The sequence below is a fragment of the Antechinus flavipes genome, chromosome 2 (assembly GCF_016432865.1).
Source record: "Antechinus flavipes isolate AdamAnt ecotype Samford, QLD, Australia chromosome 2, AdamAnt_v2, whole genome shotgun sequence".
NCBI lineage: Eukaryota > Metazoa > Chordata > Mammalia > Dasyuromorphia > Dasyuridae > Antechinus > Antechinus flavipes.
In genome coordinates, this window is record NC_067399.1 from 331,858,806 (window position 1) to 331,882,904 (window position 24,099).

At 33.1% G+C, this 24,099-nt stretch overlaps 1 protein-coding gene and 1 long non-coding RNA gene across 3 annotated transcripts in view; one reads left to right on the forward strand and one right to left on the reverse strand.

The window, feature by feature from the left end:
* LOC127549600 (uncharacterized) overlaps positions 1-24,099 on the reverse strand; it is a 1,392,683-nt gene that overhangs the window by 1,263,232 nt on the left and 105,352 nt on the right. The window lies entirely within an intron of this gene.
* Positions 1-24,099, forward strand: part of PRKCH (protein kinase C eta) — a 260,486-nt gene that overhangs the window by 155,918 nt on the left and 80,469 nt on the right. The window contains exon 10 of the mRNA XM_051977769.1: positions 22,553-22,707. Coding sequence (XP_051833729.1) covers positions 22,553-22,707 — 155 coding nt within the window. The remainder of the gene's footprint in view (positions 1-22,552; positions 22,708-24,099) is intronic.

Sequence of the window (24,099 nt, forward strand, 5' to 3'; positions counted from 1 at the left end):
TCTCTTACATTCTGATTCCAATCTATCTTTCCAGATTTATCCCACATTATTTTCCACCATGTGCCTTAAGCTCTAGACACTGGAATTATCCACCATTCATCAAAGAGCTCTTCTACTTTCCTGCTTGTGTGGTTATTTTTTATTCTTGGAATGTGCTATTTACTATCCCTTTTCCTACCACATCCCAATCTATTTGAATCTCTCTACCAATTGAAAGCTTCCTTCTGTTTTTTAAGCCTTGGTTTCAATGCTCCCTCCTTTTTGATCACCTTCTTTAGACTCAGCACTTTTAGCACTTGGATGAACTTTAAATTTTACCTGAGATGGAAGTGTGGAGGGAGAGTGGTAATCTAGATGAATAACCAGCAGAAGAGAGTATAAAGAGAGAAAAGAAGAAAGTTGATGACAGAACTTTGGGGAAATACCACTTTAAGGAAAAAAGAGAGACTAGCTGTAAATATGGACAGTTAGGTAGATATAGTGCTGAGCAAGAGTCAGGAAGACTAATCTTTCTGAGTTTCAATTTGGCCATACACAATAGCTAGTCTGGACAAGTCACTTAGCACTGTTTGTCTCAGTTTCCTCATCTGTAAAATGAATTACCACTTCGGTATCGCTGCCAAGAAAACCCCAAAATGGGATCACAAAGATTCATACACAACTGAAAAGAAACTAAACAATGAACAGTTGGAAGTGGAATAGTATGAGAGGTACAAAGTTCAAGGACATGTCTCACAGAAATCAAAAGACTAGAAAGTGGTTAAGGAAAACATGGGGGATTTTTTGGTTTGTTTGTTTGCTGTTTATTATTTGGCAAGGAGATACTAAATTTGTCCATAATTTATTTCACCAGCTGTTTTGCTATTTATGTGTCTATATTATGTGCAAGGCATTGCATAGAAGGGGGAAAAAAGAGTGAGAGTAGAGAGGGAGAGATTGGAAGTTGCTGGAGGGAGGGAGACCTCAGAGGAGACAGGTGGAGGGGCTGGCTGCCTCTTCTGAGATAAAAGGGAAGGAGTAGCTTAAAAGATAGTGAGCTGCTTTGAGGCATAATGAGAGGGAGTTGAAGGAATTTACCTCCAAACAAGAGAGATAAGGGATTCAGGAGAATGGAAAAGTGCAGAACATCTCAACTACAGGATATTAAAAAGGGCTAATGTAAATTAGTTGATAAGTTGTTGAATAAGAGTTGAATAAAAGACTTGCTGAGCTGTGGGAAAGAGCATCTTAGAGTACACATAGCTTGAATTTGTAGTGGACCTTGGCAGTGATACTTTCCATCTTTCCTGGGAGCTAAGTTGTTAAGAAAGCAGACAATAAAGAGTAGCTAGGATTAAATAAAGGATGGATGGAAAAATAAAGGAAAAGATGGAAATGATTTGGAATTCAGAGCAGAGAAACAATTCCAAGGCACAATAAGATAGGACAGAAGCTTTTGGAGAACAGGGACTATGTTACTTTTTAATTTTTGTATGGTCAGTGTCTTGATTTTTGGTCCAAACTGCATCAGTGGACAATACATTTCCATATAATAGTAGGATAAAAATTTTTATTTCAAAATGAAATTGTAATAAATATTTATAATTCTAATATTCAATGGGTAGAATGTTTGGCCTGGAGTCAAAAAGACTTGAGTTCAAATCTAGCTTTCAGACACTTATCAGTCATATAATTGAGCAAGTCACTTTATCTTTGCCTCAGTTTCCTCAGTTGTAAAATTTGGAAAATAATAGCACCTCTTCAGGAGCTATTGTCAGGATCAAATGATGTAGTATTTGTAAAGCACTTAGTACAATACCTGTTACACGATAGGGCCAATATAAATACTAGCAATTTATATTTATTTGTATTTAATTTACATTTGCATAGATGATAGGAGAAATTAGGATAAAATTATATAAATTATTTTAAAATATTTGAGTCATTTTATATCTTTGGAATTTGTTGAATTCATTGATATATTTAATTTTTCATCATCATTCTTTTTTTAATTCACAAAACATATGGACACTTTTTCAACACTGATCCTTGCAAAACCTTGTGTTCCAAATTTTCACTACCCCCTCCCTCACCTCCTCTCCTAGATGGCAAACAATACAATATATGTTAAACATTATTATTTTCAAGGTCATTTTTCATGGCATGTAGGAATGGAAGTAACCTTTGAAAAATACTTTCAGAAATTCTATCAAGTGATATGCAGGTTTTTGAATAATCAATAATTTCAGCTCTATGGATTTTAAATTTAACTTTACCATTAACTTACTCAGTTTTGGCAAAGACACATTTCCCTTTATTTTTTTACAGATTTGTAGACTGAAGCTAAATTTGATATTCACTTTTCTCAAAGGGCTATTGAGAGGAATATCTCTAAAAAGTCATTCTAAGATTTTCAAATGTAAAAGAGCTTTGAAATAATAACATTAAGTTTCTCCATGTTCTTTCTTTAGGAATAGAGTTTGCCCAAGGTAATATCCAGTTCTGACTGCATTTCAGCTGACACCTCCAATGTTATTTTCTTTTCCATGCATGATTACTTAGCATCTGGCAGAAGCAGAAAGGCCACTCCAGCCATTGAGCTTCTGCCAGGACTGGGGGTTAGGAAGGAAACAGCAAACTTGGCTGTTGGAAGGAAATCTTTGTGTCTTGCTTGGAATTGCTGCAGTGTCCTGCATTTGGGGAAGAAGTTCTGTGATGCTGGGTTAGGTGAGGATAGTGGTGAATGAAACTGGAAAACCCCAGAGATTCCCTTAATTTCTAAAAGGGGTGCTGAGCATAAACTTCTAAGAATAAAATTTGTCAAGGTCTCAGATGTAGTCTATTCTGGGATCTTGAAATACTCTGAGCTAAGCTAACATGATTAGTGAAGGACAGAATTACATATGTTAATTCATGTTGCTGATCTGTAATCCAAGAGTTCAAAAAAATCAAGAACAAAAATGTAATGTATTATTTTAATGGACCTCAAAATTTTATCTGGAAAAGCCCCTTTCAATCTATTTAACATTTGGGTTTCTTCCATTTTCTTAGCAGTGATTACCCTCAGTTTGATGAATTTGTTTACAATCCATTTGTTGCAGTTTGCTGTTAAGTGAGATTAAAGTAGACAACTAGCATGTACATTATGTTCCCTTCTGATGCTTAGAAATTTTCTGAAGTAATTAATTTGAAGTATAAAAAGCAACATTATTAAATTCTCAGTTTTTCTTTCCCTTATTTTTTTCTTCCTTTGTATAAGTTATTTTTTAAAAAAAGGAAATATAAGCCAGGATTTCTAATGGCCTAACTGGGTAACTTTATTCTCAATTTTGTTGCTCTTCAGTGGAATGATTTGGGTTAATTGTTTACTCCCTTTTCTTTGCTCCAAGAGATAACAGAATTTTCAGGGTTCATTACTTTGTGAATTAATTTGGTACCATTGCATTTCCTTTCTGCAGTTGCTTGGATTTTAGCCCTTTCATTATGGAATGTTACTATAGAACATGAATGAAAAATTAGTGGAACTAAAATTCAAGTTAGTCATTTTGGCTATTCTTGGTTTTATTTTTTCAATTTAATTATTATTTTGATTGCTTTAAAAATAGTAATGGTTTTACTTTTACATTACTTACATTTTCTAATATTTTCCTTTGCTTCTCCCCAAAGTCATCTTTATTATAATGAAGGGGCAAAGGATCAGTTCAGTAGTGGCCTGTGTACCTAATCCCTTAACTCTCTTTAAAGAAGGGAAAGAAATACCTTTACATAAGAATTTTTTGGGGTCAACTATGATGATTTCACATTCTTTGTTCATAGTTATTTTCCCTCATGTTACTGCAGTATGTATTTTGTTCCTTTGACTTAGCTTCTCTTAGAATCAGTTTATAAATCTCCCCACACTTCTCTATATTCTCATACTTATTGTTACAGAACAAAAACATTCTATTAAGTTCATGTACCACAGCTTGTTGAGCCAACCTTCAATTGATGGGCATTGACTTTGTATCCACTTTTTTTGCTGCTACAAATGTAATGTTATAACTTTTTATCTTTAATGTCTGACAACATATTCTTGGCAATGGGATCTCTGAATAGACATTTTAGTCACCTTATTCTCATGATTCCAAATGACTGTCCAGAATGGTAAGATCAATTTTCAATTTAGCACTGGTATGTTAATGTATCTGTTTTTGTGTAACTCCTCCAACGTTGATCATTTTATTTCTAGTGCCACACCTTCATTTTAAAAAATGATTATATATGATACATTAAACTTCTTTCATTCAGTTCTTACACATTTACTATAGTAGTGATAAAACTACCTCACTTGTCTATGTTTCCTTCTAAATTTTGTTCTTTGCCCTCTTTTGTTTTTTTAAATTTTTTAAATTTATTTTTTAAAAATGTCTTATTGGTTGGTCAAAACATTAAATATACTTAGCTATCTTTACATTGATTGAGTGGAAAATGAAATCTCAAGTTGTTTTGATTTGCATTTCTTTTACTATTAGTAATCAATTTTACATACAATTCTTAAGTTTTTTTTTTTAATCTTGTGTTAAAATTTCTTTGTTCATATAATTTAACAACTTATCCAGTAGAGAATTTTTTGTGTTATGTACTCATAAATTCTCTTAATATGTTAGATATCACTTCCTTATCAGAGATATTTGATATAAAGATATTTTGATAATCAAGTGCTTCTTTCCTTATACTGAGCTAATTTTGTTTGCATAAAACCTTTTCAGTTTCATATCTTTTTAAAATAAGCTTTATCATTTGTTTGCTCAAGAATTCACCTGTTAGCCATTCTTGACATTTTCAGTAAAAAAAAATAATAATAATTAACTGGGGGAAGAAATTAAAAGTATTGACTTAAATTTATATTTTTATTATTTATAAAATTTTCATTATCCCATATTCTGATCATTAGAACTGGAAAGGAATGCATGCATATATTCAATTACATTTAATAAGCACCTACTATGCACAAAGCACATATTCAGAAGGCTTCAGGCATTCAAAAGCAATTTTTAAAATTAGCTTTTAACCCTGTGGGAATTCATTACCTTCTCCTGTTAGATAAAGCAATTAGTACTATAAGCTTTTATCTCAGTTTTTATGAATAAAGAGCCATGGTGGAGGAAGGTGAAGCAAAAAAGGAGGGGGAGAGACAAAGAGACAGACTAGAAAAAATAAGGAGGAAGAAAATGAAGGAAGGAAGGAAGGAAGGAAAGAAAGAAAAAAGAAGACAGAAGAGAAAAAGAAAGAAGAAAAAGAGAGAAAGAGTAATAGAAAACTAACTGGTGAGGGATGGAAATCAGGAAAATCTTTTTCAGGAATTGGCTCCTAACCTAAACTTCAAATCAAAACTAAGAATTTTAAGAGATAAAGAGGAGAAGAAGAAATTAATTCTCGCTATGGAGATAATGCCAGGTTCTTTGAATAGTTTAATTGGCCATTTTGGTTGGTGTAGAACCCATTGAGTTGTGCCATGCAAAGGAGTCAGGAAATACTTGATGATGGAGGCCTGAAAGAGCAGAATCAGGAAGAGAACAATATCATGAAAATGAAGGAAATAGGGAGTATCCCAGAACAAATGGTGTAAAAAATGACAAAAGCTCCAGTGAGGTGAAATAAGATGAGTACTAGGAAAGTGTCATCAAGGGTAGCAGTTAAAAAATGCAAGGAAAGAATAGGCTTAGTATCAGTGGGTTACTAGCTTAGGAGATGATAAGTGAATGGTAGGTAAGGAAGTGGATGTTACAAATACAAATGACTTTTTCTAGGAATTTGTCTTTGAAAAGATGAAATAGAGGATAATAGTGTAAGACAGCGACAGGCACATTTGGGTGTGAAGAAGAGGAAGTTTACAAGGTATGGTTTTTATTTTTCTAAATAAAGTACAAAATGAGGTTTGTTACTGAAAGAAAAAGTGGGGTTGGAGGCGTGGTATCCATTTTTATAAATACAGAAATAGGCCCTAAGAGTGATCTACCCAAACACATACAGACAATTAATGGCAAAGCCAGGACTAGAATCCCTCTTCTCTAGCTGGTAGTCCAGTGCTCTTTGTATTATACCACATTGCCATGGCAGGCATAGGAGGAGGCAGTAGTGATAGTCTTTGTGTTTTTCCTTCACCTAGTAATTATGGGGGTATGAAGATAAATTTGATGTCAAAAGGGATAGAATATGGTGAAATTTGACTCCTTAAAAATCAAGCTTGTTAGGGATTTTTTTTACCATATGAGGATTGCTTAAGAAGAGCAGATACTTAGGCCAGAGAAGAAGAGATTAAGAATAAATATCACAGTCTTCAAATACTTAAAGAGTTTATAATGTAGAAATACATTAAACTTATTCTTACCCCTAGAGGGCAGAGCTAGAATGAAGGTTTAGAAGTTCAAGGGAAGCAGACTTAAACTTAATTTAAATAAATATTCCCTAATTAGAGCTGTTCACAAATAAAGTAGATTGAATAGAGGACTAATCAGTTCCCAGTCATTGGAGATCTTTAAGGATTTTCAGATAATGGTAGGTGACTACTTGTCAGGAATGTCACAGAGGGATTTCATGTCCCGAAAAGATGTTGATCTAGATGACCTCCTTTGTTTCTTAAAGTTCTTTGATTTTTAGCTTATAAAGACATTCCCAGCGAGGGTTAATCTGTTCAGAAATTTTTACTCAGTCTAAGTATAAACCTTTTTGAAGCTAACATAATATAGACAACTTCTTGGTCGGTAAGAGTAAATAATAGACTTGAATTACTGAAGTCATTCAAAAAACACAATTAGAAGTTACAAATGAAAAGGGCCGAAGTCATAAAGTATTTCATCACAAATCAGTCATAGTAAATTGAGTGATCTAGATGCTGTGGGAGGTACAAAAGAAATAAAAGACATGGTCCTATTTGACTACAAGTTATGCGAAGTAAATAGAAGTAATACATAATAGTATAAAATTACAAAAATAGAATCATCATACTTTGAAGATAGTTGAAGAATGAATGTTTAGCTGGAAGATAAAACTCCCACTCAATCAGAAACTTTTTTTCATCTGAAAGAATTATGCTTCTGTTTTGCCTGGCAAATGGGTCCCAAGATTTAGATTACAGCTATGATTGGATGTAAAGCCCATCAGAGTTCTTATACTTGGAGAGAGCAATAATTATGACAGCTTGGCAAGGGTATCAGTGCTACATATTCAAGTTCTTGGAGCACTTCCATTCCTCCCCAAAAGGCAGAATTAATGTATGTTAAGTTCTTTACTAGAGTTAGAATTCAAAGAATTTATGTCTTAGTAATTTCATTTCTAGTAAGAATTCTGCTACATTGGTCAGCTGTAAATTTATAGTATCCTGTCCCTATAGATTTTGAAAAGAATAAGTCCTTTTGTCAATACAAAAATAAGTTCTAGAACATAATGATTAGCAATTTTTCTTTAACATTTTTAATTTTTAATTCATGGAATAAAACACATATTTCCATAACACAGCACAATGATAAAAAGATGTACATGAAACTTTTATTTATAACTTTATAATTTACTATTCCTTTTTATATATGTGTACACACACACACACACATATATATATAAAATAAAGTTATTATGAAAATTTCCTTTTTTCTTTCTCCCCATACCCTGGTCCTAGAAATGGCCCTTGACATTAGACAAAAAAAATGTAAATATATGTAAAATCATTCTTAAAATCATTCTTTATATACTTATATTTATTAGTTCTTTCTCTGGTATCTTCTTTCATATGTGTTCATAAGATCTTCCTTCATATGTCCCTTGTAATTAATTTGAATATTTATAATAGTAAAAATGACTTATTTGTTCAGAGTTCTTAAAATAATATTGCCATATATGATGATCTTTTGTTTCTACTCATTTTGATCTTCATTACCAGTCAATAGGATTTCTTGAATTTAGAAGATCTGGATTTGGGTCCGGTATGTAATAGCCATATGATCACATAATCTCTGATCTATTTTTTCTTTAGTTAAATTGAGATAAACTTGTTCAACAAACTCTAAAGGTTTGTTTAAAGCTTGTTAAAGACCTCCCCATATAGTAGTGGAATGGATAACAGGGATAATTGGAGGTGGGAGGCAGTATAATCTATTCACTTTCTGTTTCATATTCCCAAAATTCCCCAAGTTTTGAACTGGTCTGTTTTTACTGCTATCAGTAGCAAAATGATCCTCTCTATCTTGACTAAGATATGAGGGGGAAAAAAATTTAAAGTACTTCTTTCCCTGAAGTATCTTGAAACTTAAAGAGGATAATTTTTTCAAAGAAACTAAATAAATTAAGAATTACAAAGGATTTACATGGAACAGATGGCATTTCAAAGAAGCATGAACTTTTTAAAAGTTTTTTTTGACTTCTGATTTTATACCAGTCATTTCAGACTGTCAATCCATTTAGTGACTATTGTGTGCCAAGCATTGGGCTAAGTACCAGGTAGTCTTTGCTCTCAAGAACTTACAATACAATGGGAAGATGTGATGATCTGTTTAGCACCCAGATATCAGCCAGAGTCAAGATAAGGGAAAATCTTTGATCTTTATTCTTTGCAGAGGTGAAGGGGAATGGGGATAAGAAGTGAGAACAATCTCCACACGAATCTGGCCAGCAGTGCCTCTGGCTCTCACACTCTACCCACCAAATCCTCTACTCAATCTCCTATATAAGAAATCAAACTTGCACAGAGAGTAGGCGGGGCCATTCTTTCTCCTTTTTTTTTTTTTTAATTTTTATTTAATAATTACTTTATATTGACACTCGTTTCTGTTCCGATTTTTTTTCCCTCCCTCCCTCCACCCCCTCCCCTAGATGGCAAGCAGTCCTTTATATGTTGGATATGTTGCAGTATATCCTAGATACAATATATGTTTGCAGAACCGAACAGTTCTCTTGTTGCACAGGGAGAATTGGATTCAGAAGGTATAAATAACCCGGGAAGAAAAACAAACATGCAGATAGTTCACATTTGTTTCCCAGTGTTCTTTCTTTGGGTGTAGCTGCTTTTGTCCGTCATTTATCAATTGAAACTCAGGTCTCTTTGTCAAAAAAATCCACTTCCATCAAAATATGTCCTCATACAATATCGTTGTTGAAGTGTATAATGATCTCCTGGTTCTGCTCATTTCACTTAGCATCAGTTCATGTAAGTCTCACCAGTCCTCTCTGTATTCATCCTGCTGGTCATTTCTTACAGAACAATAATATTCCATAACATTCATATACCACAATTTACCCAGCCATTCTCCAATTGATGGGCATCCATTCATTTTCCAGTTTCTAGCCACTACAAACAGGGCTGCTACAAGCATTTTGGCACATACAGGTCCCTTTCCCTTCTTTAGTATTTCTTTGGGATATAAGCCCAATAGAAACACTGCTGGATCAAAGGGTATGCACAATTTGATAATTTTTTGGGCATAATTCCAGATTGCTCTCCAGAATAGTTGGATTCGTTCACAACTCCACCAACAATGCATTAGTGTCCCAGTTTTCCCGCATCCCCTCCAACATTCATCATTATTTTTTCCTGTCATCTTAGCCAATCTGACAGGTGTGTAGTGGTATCTCAGAGTTGTCTTAATTTGCATTTCTCTGATCAATAATGATTTGGAACACTCTTTCATATGGGTGGTAATAGTTTCAATTTTATCCTCTGAAAATTGTCTGTTCATATCCTTTGACCATTTATCAATTGGAGAATGGCTTGATTTCTTATAAATTTGAGTCAGTTCTCTATATATTTTGGAAATGAGGCCTTTATCAGAACCTTTAACTGTGAAGATGTTTTCCCAGTTTGTTGCTTCCCTTCTAATCTTGTTTGCATTAGTTTTATTTGTACAAAGGCTTTTTAATTTGATGTAATCAAAATTTTCTATTTTGTGATCAGTAATGGTCTCTAGTGGGGCCATTCTTTCTCCAAGCATATATTAATAGCGTATTGTCCAATTGCTAATAAGCCTCAAGTGCTCAGGACCTCAGTGCATCTGCTTAGCTTCAGCCCATTACAGGAAGACTGCTTGCAAACAAATAAATACAAAGCAAGTTATATACAGTATACATATGAAATAAGTAACAGATATGACACTGGAATTAAGAAAGCTTCTTGTAGAATATGGAATTTTAGTTAGGACTTAATGGAAGCCAGGGGTGCCATTAGGCAGAACTAATGAGGGAAGATATTTAAGAAATGGGGAAAAGACAGGAAAAATACCAAGAGCCAAGAAATGGCATGTCTTGTTCCTGGAACAGCAAGGAAGCCAGTATTCCTGGATTGAAGAATATGTGTCAGGGAAGGAGAAAAGTTCCAGAAGACTGGAAATGTAAGAAAAGGATAAATTATGAAGAACTTTTGAAAACCAAACATCTCTTCAATGTACATTCACATTATAATTACTTTTATCACTTTTTCTGAAGGGCTGGACTCTTGAAAAGTATTATTGACCTCTATCTTTCCATTTGGTTTATCTGAATTGTTTCATTACACAGATGTTAAAAATAGGTAACCTTTTTGGTAATAGTGAAACATCATTTCTTACTGCTCTAAACTAGCATCGTAGTTTTGAGCATCAGTTTTGAACAGTGTTACCTTGCTGGTAGATGCCATGTCTGTTTGAAATTCTTCTGCATTAAGTCAATTGTCTCAGCTGAAGGTACCTTTTTTTTTTCATGCTTCTTCATTTTGGACCATCTTTGAAGTTTATAGTTCCTCTTATCATTTGTCCTTATTTATATAGCAAAAATAACTAACATGTCTTAGAAACTCATGTTTTCAGGCTTGCTCATTTGCAAGGGTATCTTCCCAAAATTCCTTGATTGTTGCAAACACACGCACATTTACGCATTAGAACTATGAGACATAAAGTTGCCGATGTCTTGTGTCAAAATTTTTCAATAAATGCTTTTGCATCTATGTCTTGGTATATCTTCCTTCTTCTCCTTGATCACCATTTCCAGTGTAGGAGAGATCTTTGGCCCATTTTGTGTTCTTCTAGATAGTGGGCATAATAATAATGATAGAATCTTAGTGTTTTCACAGAAGATAAAAACCCTGAAAATTTAAAGCAAACAAAGTTAAGATAACTAAAATAAGAAGAGAATTGTGCTAAGAATTTTAAAAATTATTTTCAGTTGCTTCTCACAACCACCCTAAGTTTTAGGTGCTATTATTATCTCAATTTATAGATGAGGAAACCAAAGCAAATAGAAGTTAACTTAGGGTCACACAGTTAGAAAATGTCAAATTTGAACTCAAGTCCTCCTGATTCCAAGCCCCCGTCACTGGCCACTCGCCATCTAGCTGTCTCCTGTAATTATAATATCTTACTTTGATCCCAAAGAAATAGGAGAATACACCCATCTCCTTACTGTGCAGAAGGGCAAGAGACTGTGGTAATGAAATACTGCTATATAGATTAGGTTTTTTATATGCTTTTTTTCCTTTTTTATTTTTTATTACTTGGATGGGAGTAAGTGAGAAGTGAAGATGATATAAGATAAATCAATAAAAACTAATTTTATATAAGAATTTTAGCATTGGAAACAAACCTACAGTTCACCTCCTTCCATCATTATGACAAGATTCAGAACTTTAAAATTCCTTTTTTCAACTACAACCCTTTTATCTTTCTAGCTCTTCTACTCTTTTTTTCACAATAATAATTTCTTCGTTCCATTTTGGCTTCACTTGACTTCCTTACCTAGCCTTAACCTCATGGCAATTCCAACAATTATTGCCAGCTACTACTTGATATTTCTGTCTTTGTGCCTTTGTTCAAGACACTTAACTTTGTCTAAACCTTGCTTTTTTCAAATGCAAAATGAGTATATTGAACTATATTTCTTCTAATGATCCAACCCATTCTTAAGAAAATCATGAAATCAAAGTGGCTCTATGCACTAAAATTCTGAGACATAACTTCATTTGAGCCTTCACTGATACTTCTATACTTATCTTATTGACTTTCTGTCTCATTCCCTACAGAGATTAAACAAAAAAGAAGCAGCTGGTCCTGAAGTGAGGACTGTTAGAAATTAAATGACTTATAAATGTTCAGTGTTTTAATCAGCCAAAACTGATTAAACCCCTCCAAATTGAAAATGCTTCAAGACCTCTGATCTATGGTTGTGTTTTTTCTTAGCTCCTGTTTGGTATGGTCTAAAATGACCCATTTAAATTATTCTCAAACCTTAAACTACCTTGTTTTTTATCTAATTTTCTAATTTCATTCTGATTATTTATTCTCCTTGTTTTGCTTATTTTCTATTCTCATCTTTAGCTTGAGATCATTTCTTTCCTTTAATGAATAATATAGGCAGATGTTTACTGTTGGGGAAATATATCAGAGAGAAATGGTGAATACATAAGCCATCAATTTGAACAGAATTCTACCCCCTGAAAGAAAATTGGAGAATCTAATTCAGAAGCATCCATATGAACATGAAAGTCATAGGCATCTTTGTGGTAAAGAATTTGGGCTTGGGATCTTTTAGTTATAATGTCACTTCCTTCCATTATTTCACAAACTTATGAATGTTTTTACAATATATGTTATATATTGTGTTTTGAGTCAGTTCTCCTAGTGAGTAATCAGCTCCCTTAAGTATTACTACAAATGTTCTACTTCAGTCCTTTGAGGGTATAATTCTAATGCTAAAATTTACTCACATCCTAAAAGAATTAATTCATTTCCCAGAATCTTACCCCTAGAGAATAGTTTATGAAACAGAATTACAAGATGTTATACTGTATAGAAAAAGATAGTTTCTAATATCTAGGGAATAGGAGTATGCAAGCTTCTAGGTTCCCAAGATTGAAATTATTTACAAGTTAAATGAAAAGTTACTGGCAATCTTTTTAGTTTTTCTTCTAATTACTACAAAAGGTTTGTGTATTTATCTCACTTTCTGTAACACAAATACATTTAAAATGAATTTTTGAGAATCAAATTTTATTTTATATTCTCTAAGAAAATGTATCATTTAAAGGGGTCATTCTGATTCTTTTTGTAAAGCAAATAATTTTACTCTTTTTCATAATATAGACTTTTATGTGCTATTGTGTACCTCATATGAGGTCTCCTGTTCAATGCCATTTTGCAGTGATATTTTACTACACATATTGGTTGGAGCAGCATTTATTTCATGTAGGCTAGACTGATTTCTCTTTAAAGGATCAGGGAAATTGTCCTTTAGAATTGAGCCACTGATATTTATTCTTATTTGATTAGGTTACAAAAGGCCCAGCCTATGAGAAGTTGCTACTCCTTTGACTTGATTGAACTCTAATGCCTTGAAAGTCAATACATCTTTCTAATCAGATGCTGCTGCCAGAAAAGCACCTGAAATGTGGAAGTAGAGAGGAAGCTGGGTCATCCTGAATTAGTGTTTAATCATCTTTTTATTGTTAGGTAGACTTTATTTTCTTGGATGTTATATACTCTAAGTATATTTCATTGCCATCTAACCTTGAGCCTGAACCATTGGACTGACCTGAATTTGGGTTGGCCTAGAGCAGTGCATTCTAATGAAACCCCACTGTAAAATAGTGAAATCTAGTTGCAACATTATTTGAATAATTGCTCATTGAAACATTATTCTTGTGGAGCTAATTGTCCTGAAAATAAAGTTTTTGTACTGAAAGTCTATGATTCTTCCACTTTGTAAATTTATATTGGATATTCCTAAAGCAAGAGATGCCTGTATTGATCAGCATTCTCATATCCTCAAATGGGTCTTTGATGTCACCAATTCTTATGCTTCTTCCAACAGTATAGGTAAGTGCATCACAGCGGGTCTAATAGCTTTAGAAGTCCAACTGGATTTCTCCAGAGAAACTAGTAGTAGATGAGTAGCCACTTTTATTCACAATATGACCAACCCATCATCTTTACCTATCATATTTCCCTCATGAAATATTTTTTGTTCCTTATCTAAGTGTCTCACGGATAGCATATTAAGAAGCTGTTTATTCCTTCTTTGAGTAAATTCTTCATTTGAGTTCTTTGGAGTCTTTTTTGTTCTATGCCTTATGATTGTGTATAACAATAGTAGAACTTTGGCATTAACCCAAGATGGACCTTTGTTTGAAGAGAAGCAACTGGCAGGTGAAACATATTTGTAGTTTGTCAAAGATAATCCAGCCAGCTCTCCTCTTCCCATTTAATTCTGGGCTCAGCTTGCTGTCCATCATGCTGATTGATGTGTCCTATGCTTTGTATGCAATTTATTCTGTACTTTGTATGCAACTGTATTTCATACTCCAGACACTAGACTTTTATTATCCACTTGATAACAAAACTGTTTTCTTGTTATTTCTTTCAAGGAATCTTTAATGATTTTTATGAATTGTAGACATCTTTTTTTTTTTTAAAGAAGAGAGCTTTTAATAATGTTTTGCCTTACTATTAAAAAACACTTTTTCATAATTGACAAAAACTAAACACAATGGCATTTTACATTCTCTAGATCTTTTGGTCAGTTGCATTATAATGAAGATATAGTCCATTATACACTACTAGTATGTAAAAAACTCCCTATTGCCAAATAATGCCTTCAATGAGCATGCCTTAATAAATGTGTAGATGAGTCTCAAAGATTTTATGAGTGGGAATGTGGGCATATATAGATTGATGATTGTTGAATTTTTTTTTTTTGTTGACTCTGGGGGGGGAATAAGCCTAATGTTTTTTCCTTACTTTGTCTTCTCTTCCCTTGATGAACTTATGACCAAATCCTTTAATTCCAATATATTTCTATCATTTTTAGCACTTTATGTACTACTTTATGTATATTTTATCTAGACTTACTGCTTCCCTTATTTTATTCTCTTTACACATCTGGAACTGTACTAGTAAATTCCAAATATGGTGTTTCTGTAATTTGTTATAAAAACTTTTGCAGATCTTTTCCATTTTTTCTTCTGTTTTTATTGCCAATTTTCTATTTTCATTCTAACATGAATTGTTTAGTTGAATCACTTGCCAAGTTTTCCTTAGACTGGTATTACCTTCCATTGTCTCTTTCTGCTTTCTGAAATAGTATTATCCTCCATTATTTCTCTCTACCTTATGAGACAGTATTGTTCCTTCTCATCCTTCTTTATAAGATTTTTTTTCCTCAAAGTATTTTATTTTTCCAGTGACTCTCCATAAGATTTTATGGACAAGTTTATATTCCAAACTGGTGTTGCCTTTGGCTACCATCTCTTTCTATTTAGGAAATAAGTCAGGGCTTACTGACTAAAGTACTTTTTGTACTCATTTTCTCCCTTTGTTTTGGAAATTAATGGAAATCAATTGAATTTCTGTATAAAACTATAATTGGTGTTATGGTCATTTCTTGCTATAATAAATGTTTTATCTTATTCTTATTTAGCTCTAGATTGAGTTGTTTGATTGTATACTATAGGAGTATACAGTCAGACCACCAACTTCTTAGAACAAAAATCAGAAACGTAAAAAGCTAGAAAACTAAAAGATAGAGAGAAAAGGGCCTAGAGTACCATGATCCTTTCCTTATTATTATAATCCTGTTGTCTTCTCATTATTCTCCTGTTATTCATATTCTCATTGCATTATTCTGTAGTACCATTAATCTTTTTTAAAGTGTATACTTTAAAAAAAAACTAATTCTGGTCTTTGCTCTAACAAGTTACTTTGACTGTACACAGCTGATTCAGCGATGACACCCTCATCAACAAGTCTTTTCCTGTCTGTTAAAAATAAATCAATTTCATTTCAAAATGTTATTCAGGGCTTGCCCTGTCCAGCACCTGTTAACTTTTTTCTCAAAGGAGTATTCATGATATAAACATAAGAATTTTCTATGTAGTCAACAAATCTTTGCCCTACCACATTCTTTTTTCCTTAACCATGCTTTCTGAGATTACGGCACCATCCTTGCCTGTTAGTATCTTTGCAGTAAAATCTCCTAGTATCAAAGTGTATCATAGAGGATGTGGCTCTTTTCAACTTTGAAATGATTCAGGCCAGTTCCAATAGAGACCTGTGGATGGAGAGAGCCATCTGCACCCACAGAGAGGACTATGGGAACTGAGAATGGATTACAACATAGCATTTTCACTCTTTTTGTTGTGGTTTGCTTGAATTTTACTTTTTTTCATTTAAAAAAATTTTTTGATCTGATTTTTATTGTGCAGCAAGATAACTGTATAAATGTGTATGCTTATATTGGATTTAACATATTTTTTTACCAAGTTTAACATATTGGATTACATGCCATTTAGGAGAGGGAGTTAGGGGAAAGAAGGGGAAAATAAAAAGAATTTGGTGGGGAAAAAAAAGTATGTCATAGAATTTCCCTGACTATTCATTCTCCAGAGTTGGTGTGTAAACTAATTATTTTCATGGCAGTCATTCTGCTCATATTTATCATTACCAGTATAATACAAAAGAACTAAATATTTCATAAAGTAATACTTCATATTGCCTTTTGACATAAGATGAAATTAAATCTGCCAAGTACTTTCTTTGTCTTTCCAGAGAAAATTTGTGGACATTTCTTCCATTTAACTGAAATTTATTTTCTTCTGTTTTTTTTTATTCTAGTAGTAGTAGTAGTAGCAGCAGCAGCTGCAACAGCAGTAATATCAATAAAATGATAGCTGGTATTTATATAGCACTTTAAAATTTGTGAAGCAATTTACAAATATTATATAATTTAGTCTGTACAACAATCCTGAGAAGTAGGTACTATTATTATCATTCCCATTTTACAGATGAGGAAGCAAAAACAGAGATTAAATCAACTTGCTTAAGGTTATACAGCTAGGAAGACCAAAATATATAAGAGATTTCAGTTGAAAATCATTGTAAAGGTCCCTATTTCACTTTATCTACTGCATCAACTAGCTACCTAATTGGTGAAATGACAGATCCTTTCTAGTACATTGGAGAATCACCCATCTTGGACCTAAAAAATAACGTGCCTGTTCCCTGTTGGCAAGGATTAAATTAGAATTAAACAGTTATTTGGCTTTAAACTGAACCTTTTTTTTGGCCCTTTTTACTATTATTTCCTTTGGAAAAATTTTTGAGCACAAAAGAATATTCTGTGTAGTGAGATTCATCATGTTTCCAATTTATGTTTTGCAAACAGATTTTCTCATCTTACTGGTTTGCATCAGAATCTCTTCTGCATCATTCACTATTTCCTGTTGACTGGAGTGCCTCATTTCTCTAAATGTAGATAGCATTGTCAAAGATAATAAAACAAGAAGAGTTCAGAAAGTTCAATAGGCTTCCCTCCTTGCTGCCCCAATACAGCCAAAAACGCATTCGATAGATTATGGTTTAAGATTTATTATACAACCTGAAATAAACCCAAGCCTTTCTCAGAGCTTCATGAGAAAGAGTATGGTGCTAACTTTAAATAATAGTTTGAAGAAAGCAACTGATTCTGCCATAATTTCAAAATGCTATTCCTAGCCTCTGAATTATTTTTTAAAGGAAAATCTTCCACTCCCTCCCAAATGTGCTTTTTCTTTCATTTTCTTTCCCAGAGTGTTTAGGAATAAGGTTGTTTAGTGCCACAATCTCCAAATTAATTCTATTTTCAAAGGGACAGAGATATTTTCCTTTTATTCCAATTACATGTAAAACTAATTTTAAACATTTTAAAACATTCTGAGTTCCAAATTCTCCCCCTCTCTCTCTAGTTTCTTTCCTGGGATGGCAAGCAATCTGATATAGGTAATATATTAGCATTTAAAAAAATTTTTGAATTCCAAATTCCTTCCCTCTCACTGCTCCCTCTCCCTTCTACTGAGAAGGAAAGCATATGATATAGGTTATACATGCGAAAACACATTTCCATATTAGTAAACTTGTGAAAGAAATCACAGACCAAAACACACACACACACACACACACACACACACACACACACACACACATACATACAAAACAAAAAAGTATAAAGAAGTTTGCTTCGGTCTATATTCATATCTCATTGGTTCTTCCTCTGGAGGTGGACCATAAATCCTTTGGAATTGTCTTGGTTCATTGCATTGCTGAGAATAACTAAGTCATGCATGGCTGATAATCATATAATATTGCTATTACTGTGTACAGCATCCTCCTGGTTCTACTCACTTCACTTTCCACCAATTAGTGCAGTCTTCCCAGGTTTTGATAGAAATATTTTCAGTACAATATAGAGAATAGGGGAAAACCTATTACAGAGACTCTGCCTTACCAAATCTGTCTGAATTCTACTTGTGAGCAGATTTACTAAAATCAGGATCTTAAAATAGGTGGGAAATGAATTCCATAACAACTAGTAGCATTCTTGGAAATGAAGTCCCAGTTAATGAATTTCGTTTCAATAAGCTTTAGTTTTGTAATCCCAATGCTTGGCAAGCTTGACCAAGTAAGGATCTTGTTCAAGGAGCCCCTAACACAAAGGTATTAACCTTCCTGGCATTTGTATGAGCAGTGGTTGATTTGGGGACATTTGGAAATACCTAAAGTTTTCTGACCCTTAAGATTATTCTACCCCAAATTGGGAGTCAGACCTAGGCAATTTTGATAATCTTCCAGTAGATAGACATGATTTTCAGAAATTATTCCCTTTGAATGGATCTGAACTAGGATGTGCCAAAATGTGTTTTTAGGCAAGAATGAATAATAGCATGATCTTTGCCTAGGTAATGAACTGGTTTCTGTTATATCACTTCATCTATCCAGATACTGTTGCCTCTCACTTCTCCTTGTAGTTTTAGGGGAAAAAATTTTTTTAGAAAAAGACGTAGAACTTTAACTTTCCATAAAAATAGTTGACTGGCATAGTACCTAGAGAGCTGAATCAGACTTAGCAGGACCTGAGTTCAAATCCAGACTCAAACACTCATTAGCCATGTAAACTGCAGGCAAGTCACCAGCTTCATTTTCCTCAGCTTTAAAATGGGGATAATAATAGCACTTACCTCATAAGGTTGTGAGAATCAATTGAGATATTTATAAAACACTTAACATAGTGCCTGGAATATATTAGGCATTTAATAAATGCATATTCCCTTCCTACCTGCTTGCCCATTAGCCTGCTTGCAAAAGAGTACTACTTAAGAAAAACTTTGTAGATTTCATTATAAAAGTAGCAGTTATTAATTGGATTGTATTTTTCTATTCTAAGAGATCTTGGAGATCTTTCTCTCTGAGCCTTACAGCATGATTTGATATTCAAAAGCTTGTTGATCCCAGAAATGAAACCCACACAAATAATGAGTGAAATGCTTTCATTATCGTCAAAAATCCACTGGCTTCCCTCTCTTGTCATTAATGTTAAAACAGGGCAAAAGGGATTTGTGATATGTCTTTTACTCACTGGGCCTTTTATTTTCAAAACATGTGAATACTTTCACTTATTTGGGGTTTGGTTGTTTGGTGTCTGACACAGGATACAGGAGGGGAAAAAATGGGAAACAAAAGGTTCATCAATTTGGATTTAGAATCGTTATTAAAATGCAACTTGTCTACTATGTGTTGTCTTATGCTTATCTATTGGTATCGTTCTCTGTCTCATTGTCTCTCTGTCTCTTTGTCTTTCTCTGTCTGTCATTCTATTTCTCTTTCTCTCTTTCTTTCTCTTGTGTATGTTTCAACTACACTGGTTTGCCACATTATCGTCATTGGTGGGAATGGCCAGCTCCCTCTCCACAGAAGTTGATTTTCTAGCTAATAGTGATAAGGGAGAGATTAGAAGCAGGAATGGTTACCTCATGGTTGCTATGACACCCAGTATTCCCATATTTACATGACTTTTGGTGCCAATTAATCATGAGGTGATAGTTAATACTGCTGATAGTTTAAAGGATATCAGAACTCCTCAGTTCTTTTCTGTGTTTCATTTCTGACTCTCAGAAGTCAGTTTTTTAGTATATAATGTTGAAACTCCTCTCTAAACTCGAGAATCACAAATGAAGCTTTTATGACTTCACAACTGTGTGTTGGGGTCAAGATCAATATTTACAACAGGCATATTTAACCTTTTTGTGTGCCATAGACACATGGCACTTTGGGTAATCTGGTAAAATCCATGGACTCCTCAGGTAACCATGGTGGTCACCTGTATGTAAAATAAAAAAAAAAATGGAATATATGATCTCCATGATTTCTTTTAGCTCCAAAAATTTAATCTTAAGATCCTGGATTATCAATTCATACTTGGAAACTGACAGATGAAAAATGTTATTTTTTTCCTGTAGATAACATATTAGATCAGTTTACCCATGAGTACAAGATATTCTTCCACTTATTTAGATCTTACTTTGTGTGAAAAGTGTTTTGTAATTATGTTCATATCGTTCCTGACTTTGTCTTGGCAGGTAGACTCTTCAGTGGATACTCCAACTATATTTGCTTATATGACTATAGTCATATAGGATCAACTTTTAATCTCAAATTCAAGTCTCATTAACAGGGAAACAAATAGCAGTAGTTAAAAAATTAAATGTTTACTGCATATAATAACATTTTCATGTGTGAAAAGAGGGAAATTGTATTACTAATATATTTATTACAACCACAAGGAAAACCAATGCAATGTTATTTGATAATATTTGAAATTATAAATAAAATAATCATTTCTTTGATTATTATTGATAAAATAGTAACTTTCTCCCCCCAAAAAGGAGAGGGGTGGGTTTTCAAGTCATAAAATCATTCAGATTATGTTAAGATAAGTAAGTTATTCTGGAGTTGTAGAATAGGCTCCTTGAGAGACAGGAAACTTGGTTTCAATGAAAAAGTCTAGGGATGCAGGCAGTGTACAACACCTTTGAATTTCCTCCCTTTATAAAGGAGTGAATTGGGAATATTCTCTCACATCTTTTTTTTTTTCAAGTCATGTTGTTTGTTTGTTTTTCACCATTCTCCTTTGTATGTGTGTGTTTGTGGGGGAATAATTTTTTTCCATTTGCATGATCATAGTCATTGTGGCAAATCCTTTAAGTGTTTTACATGGTCTAAGTCTTTGACACAGTTTTTTTAAATGAAAAATTTATTTATTTAAGTATAGATTCATGGTAAACTAGAATATATCTTCTTGCATTTTGAATGGGAAACACAGGAAAGTTTAGTAAAAATGAATAGGCATGGAGATTAAAAAACAACAACAACAACACACAAAAAACAAGGGTGTTGGTAACCCTTGACTTAGAGTCACTAAACCTGTGTTGTAGCTTTGCAGTAGCAATGATATGTGGCTATGGCATGTGATTTTTCTAGGATTCTAGGATCAAGAGTAACAGAACTTAAAAACTTGCTTCTCAGGGTAATTTCAAGGAAAATCTTTCATAACATGCCATGAAAATATGAGCAGTTATAAAAATCACAAAACTCATGTTCACCAAACATACTGAATCCAAATGTGAGTTTCTGAAGTAATCCAGTTTAATCATTCCATATTATTCAGAAATATCAAGTGACTTGCTCAAAGTCATATGGAAAATAAGAGAAATAGTATTAAAGTGTAGGTTCTCTGCCTGCAAATGTAGCAGTCTTTCCAATTCACCATGCTGCATTATGATCATTAAATCAATAAGGCAATTATATTATTATAATCATTATCAAGTAATCTTATGTCATCTTATGTGATGAGAGTAATACAAGAAAATCAGAGAATCACCCATTACTCTATGGGCTACTGCAAGATTTCAACCACTCACCCTCCAGTTAAACACATATATAAATATGGTATAGGCAAGAAGGTCCTGGTTTATTCCTATAATTTCCCTTAAATATATCCTTTTTTCTTTTAAAGCAGTTATTTTCAATGTAGTAAACCAGATGCAACAAGCAAAACAACTGACCCTAATCAAATTAAAATGTGATTGGAAAATCTTTGACAAAATAAACAAAAATACAGTACAGCATGGATAATGTTAACTTATTATTTTTAAGTAAATATGTAGCCCACAGTGATCCATTTCTTTTTTCATTTTGACACCACTATTGTACACCATGCTTATTCATGTATCTGTACTATTTTCTTTTTTAATTGGTTATAATGCCCACTCCTTCCCTTTTCTCATCTCAGTCCTACTAAAATTTCCAAGTTTAGCTCAGATCTTTTCTTACTATTTCAACCAAGACTTTTTTTTTTAACTTCTTTAGCTCATACAATCAATACCATTGGACATTAAGTTTCTCTCTAAAGGTTTCATACATATTAATTTGATCAAAGCAACAAAGACTGGAAAGTCCCTAAGATAAAGGGCCATGTAATATGCTACTTTTATTTCCTCTACAATGTCCAATATAAAAGATGAGTTAGAGATCATCCAACTTAATCCCTGATCAAAATATGAAATTTCCCTGTTGTAATATCTCTAATAAATTTTCATCCAATCTTTATTTGAACAGGCAGCTTCAACAGAGGGTAAGATCAGGATAGACCTAAGATATTACTGAATTATTGTTTCAGTTGTATAATGCCAGATGAAAGATTTCTTTTGCTACTAATGCTCTGTTAATATAAACTTATAGTATTTATCCTTTCCCATTCTTATGTTTGTTCTTAGGATCGCCTATTTTTTGTGATGGAGTTTGTAAATGGAGGGGACTTGATGTTCCACATCCAGAAATCTCGTCGTTTTGATGAAGCACGAGCCCGCTTCTATGCTGCAGAAATAATTTCTGCCCTTATGTTTCTACATGAGAAGGGGATCATTTATAGGTGAGTTCAGGATCCTATCCCCCAATGCCTAACAATCCCCAAGAAGATCTGGTCTTCCATTTTGCATGGTCAGTTCTTTATTTTCCATCAATAGTTCTATCAATTCACTGTCCATTATGCTTCCTTTTTGTAGTAGGAACAGATTAATATATTGCCTAGAAACTTCTCAAGAATAAGGGCTGTTTTTTTTGTGTGTGTTTGTTTTGTTTTTATCATTGAATCCCAATAGTCTTAAGTGTTAGTTTAATAACTGTTCTTTGAATTAAGTTTAATCAAATACTTGGTAGTAAATATTTACGTTTCCTAAATTGTGAAAATCTTCATATGTTCTGTTAAATTTTCTGAAAATGTTGCTTGTCCTCCAGATCTATATCCAAATTCACTCTCTTTTTTTAAATAATATCAATATTTAACATGTCTTGATTCTTTATAGATAATTCTGCTCTAGGAATAAATACCAGTAAATACCAGTGATTTTGCACTTCTTGTGCTGTTATAAAATAAAGGTTAAATTGATTATCATTATACTGTTAAGTCAACTATAATGAATAATATCTTCTTCCTGGAACTGTTTATTATTTATAAAAATAATCCTTGATTACCAAAGTAGAAAGCATTGCCCTTAGGCTCTATGTAAATTCTAGTGATTCAGATTAGTATTATTAAGTGAAAGAATAACTACCATATGCACTCTTTCTTTCTATAAAGGTCAAATTGTAACTTCTTTAGATTTTTATGGGAAGCACAGAAATCAAGATTTTTCCAGACAAACAAATTAAATTATTTTAAAAACAACATTCTCACATACCTTAGAAATTTTAATACAGGAAAAAGAATGGCTTTAATAAAAAAAATCCACACAAAAAATGAGTAATAAAAAAGGAAAATTGAAATATAATAATAGCTTATTTATACTATATAAATATATATATGTCATATTTCATAAATATATGAAAGTTTGTGCTATAAGTGTGTATACATACATATATGTAGCACAAACTTTCATTTTCGTAAAGTTTTTTCTCTTAATCCTGTGAAATATGTATCACAAATATCATTGCCCCCATTTAAAAATAGGTCATCTATGGGTCCAGATCTTGAATCTAGATAACCTATGCTTTTTTTTTCCACCTATATTAGGCTGCTCCCCTAAATTTAAGGCAAAGAAACACAAAAGACAACAAATTCTAACAAAGACAAAAATCATGACAAATAAAAATAGCACACAGAATAATTTAAATCAAGGGTCCTCAAACTTTTTAAATAGGGGGCCAGTTCACTGTCCCTTATACTGTTGGAGGGCGGGACTATAGTAAAAACAAAAACTTTGTTTTGTAGGCCATTAAATAAAGAAACTTCATAGCCCTGGGTGAGGGGGATAAATGTCCTCAA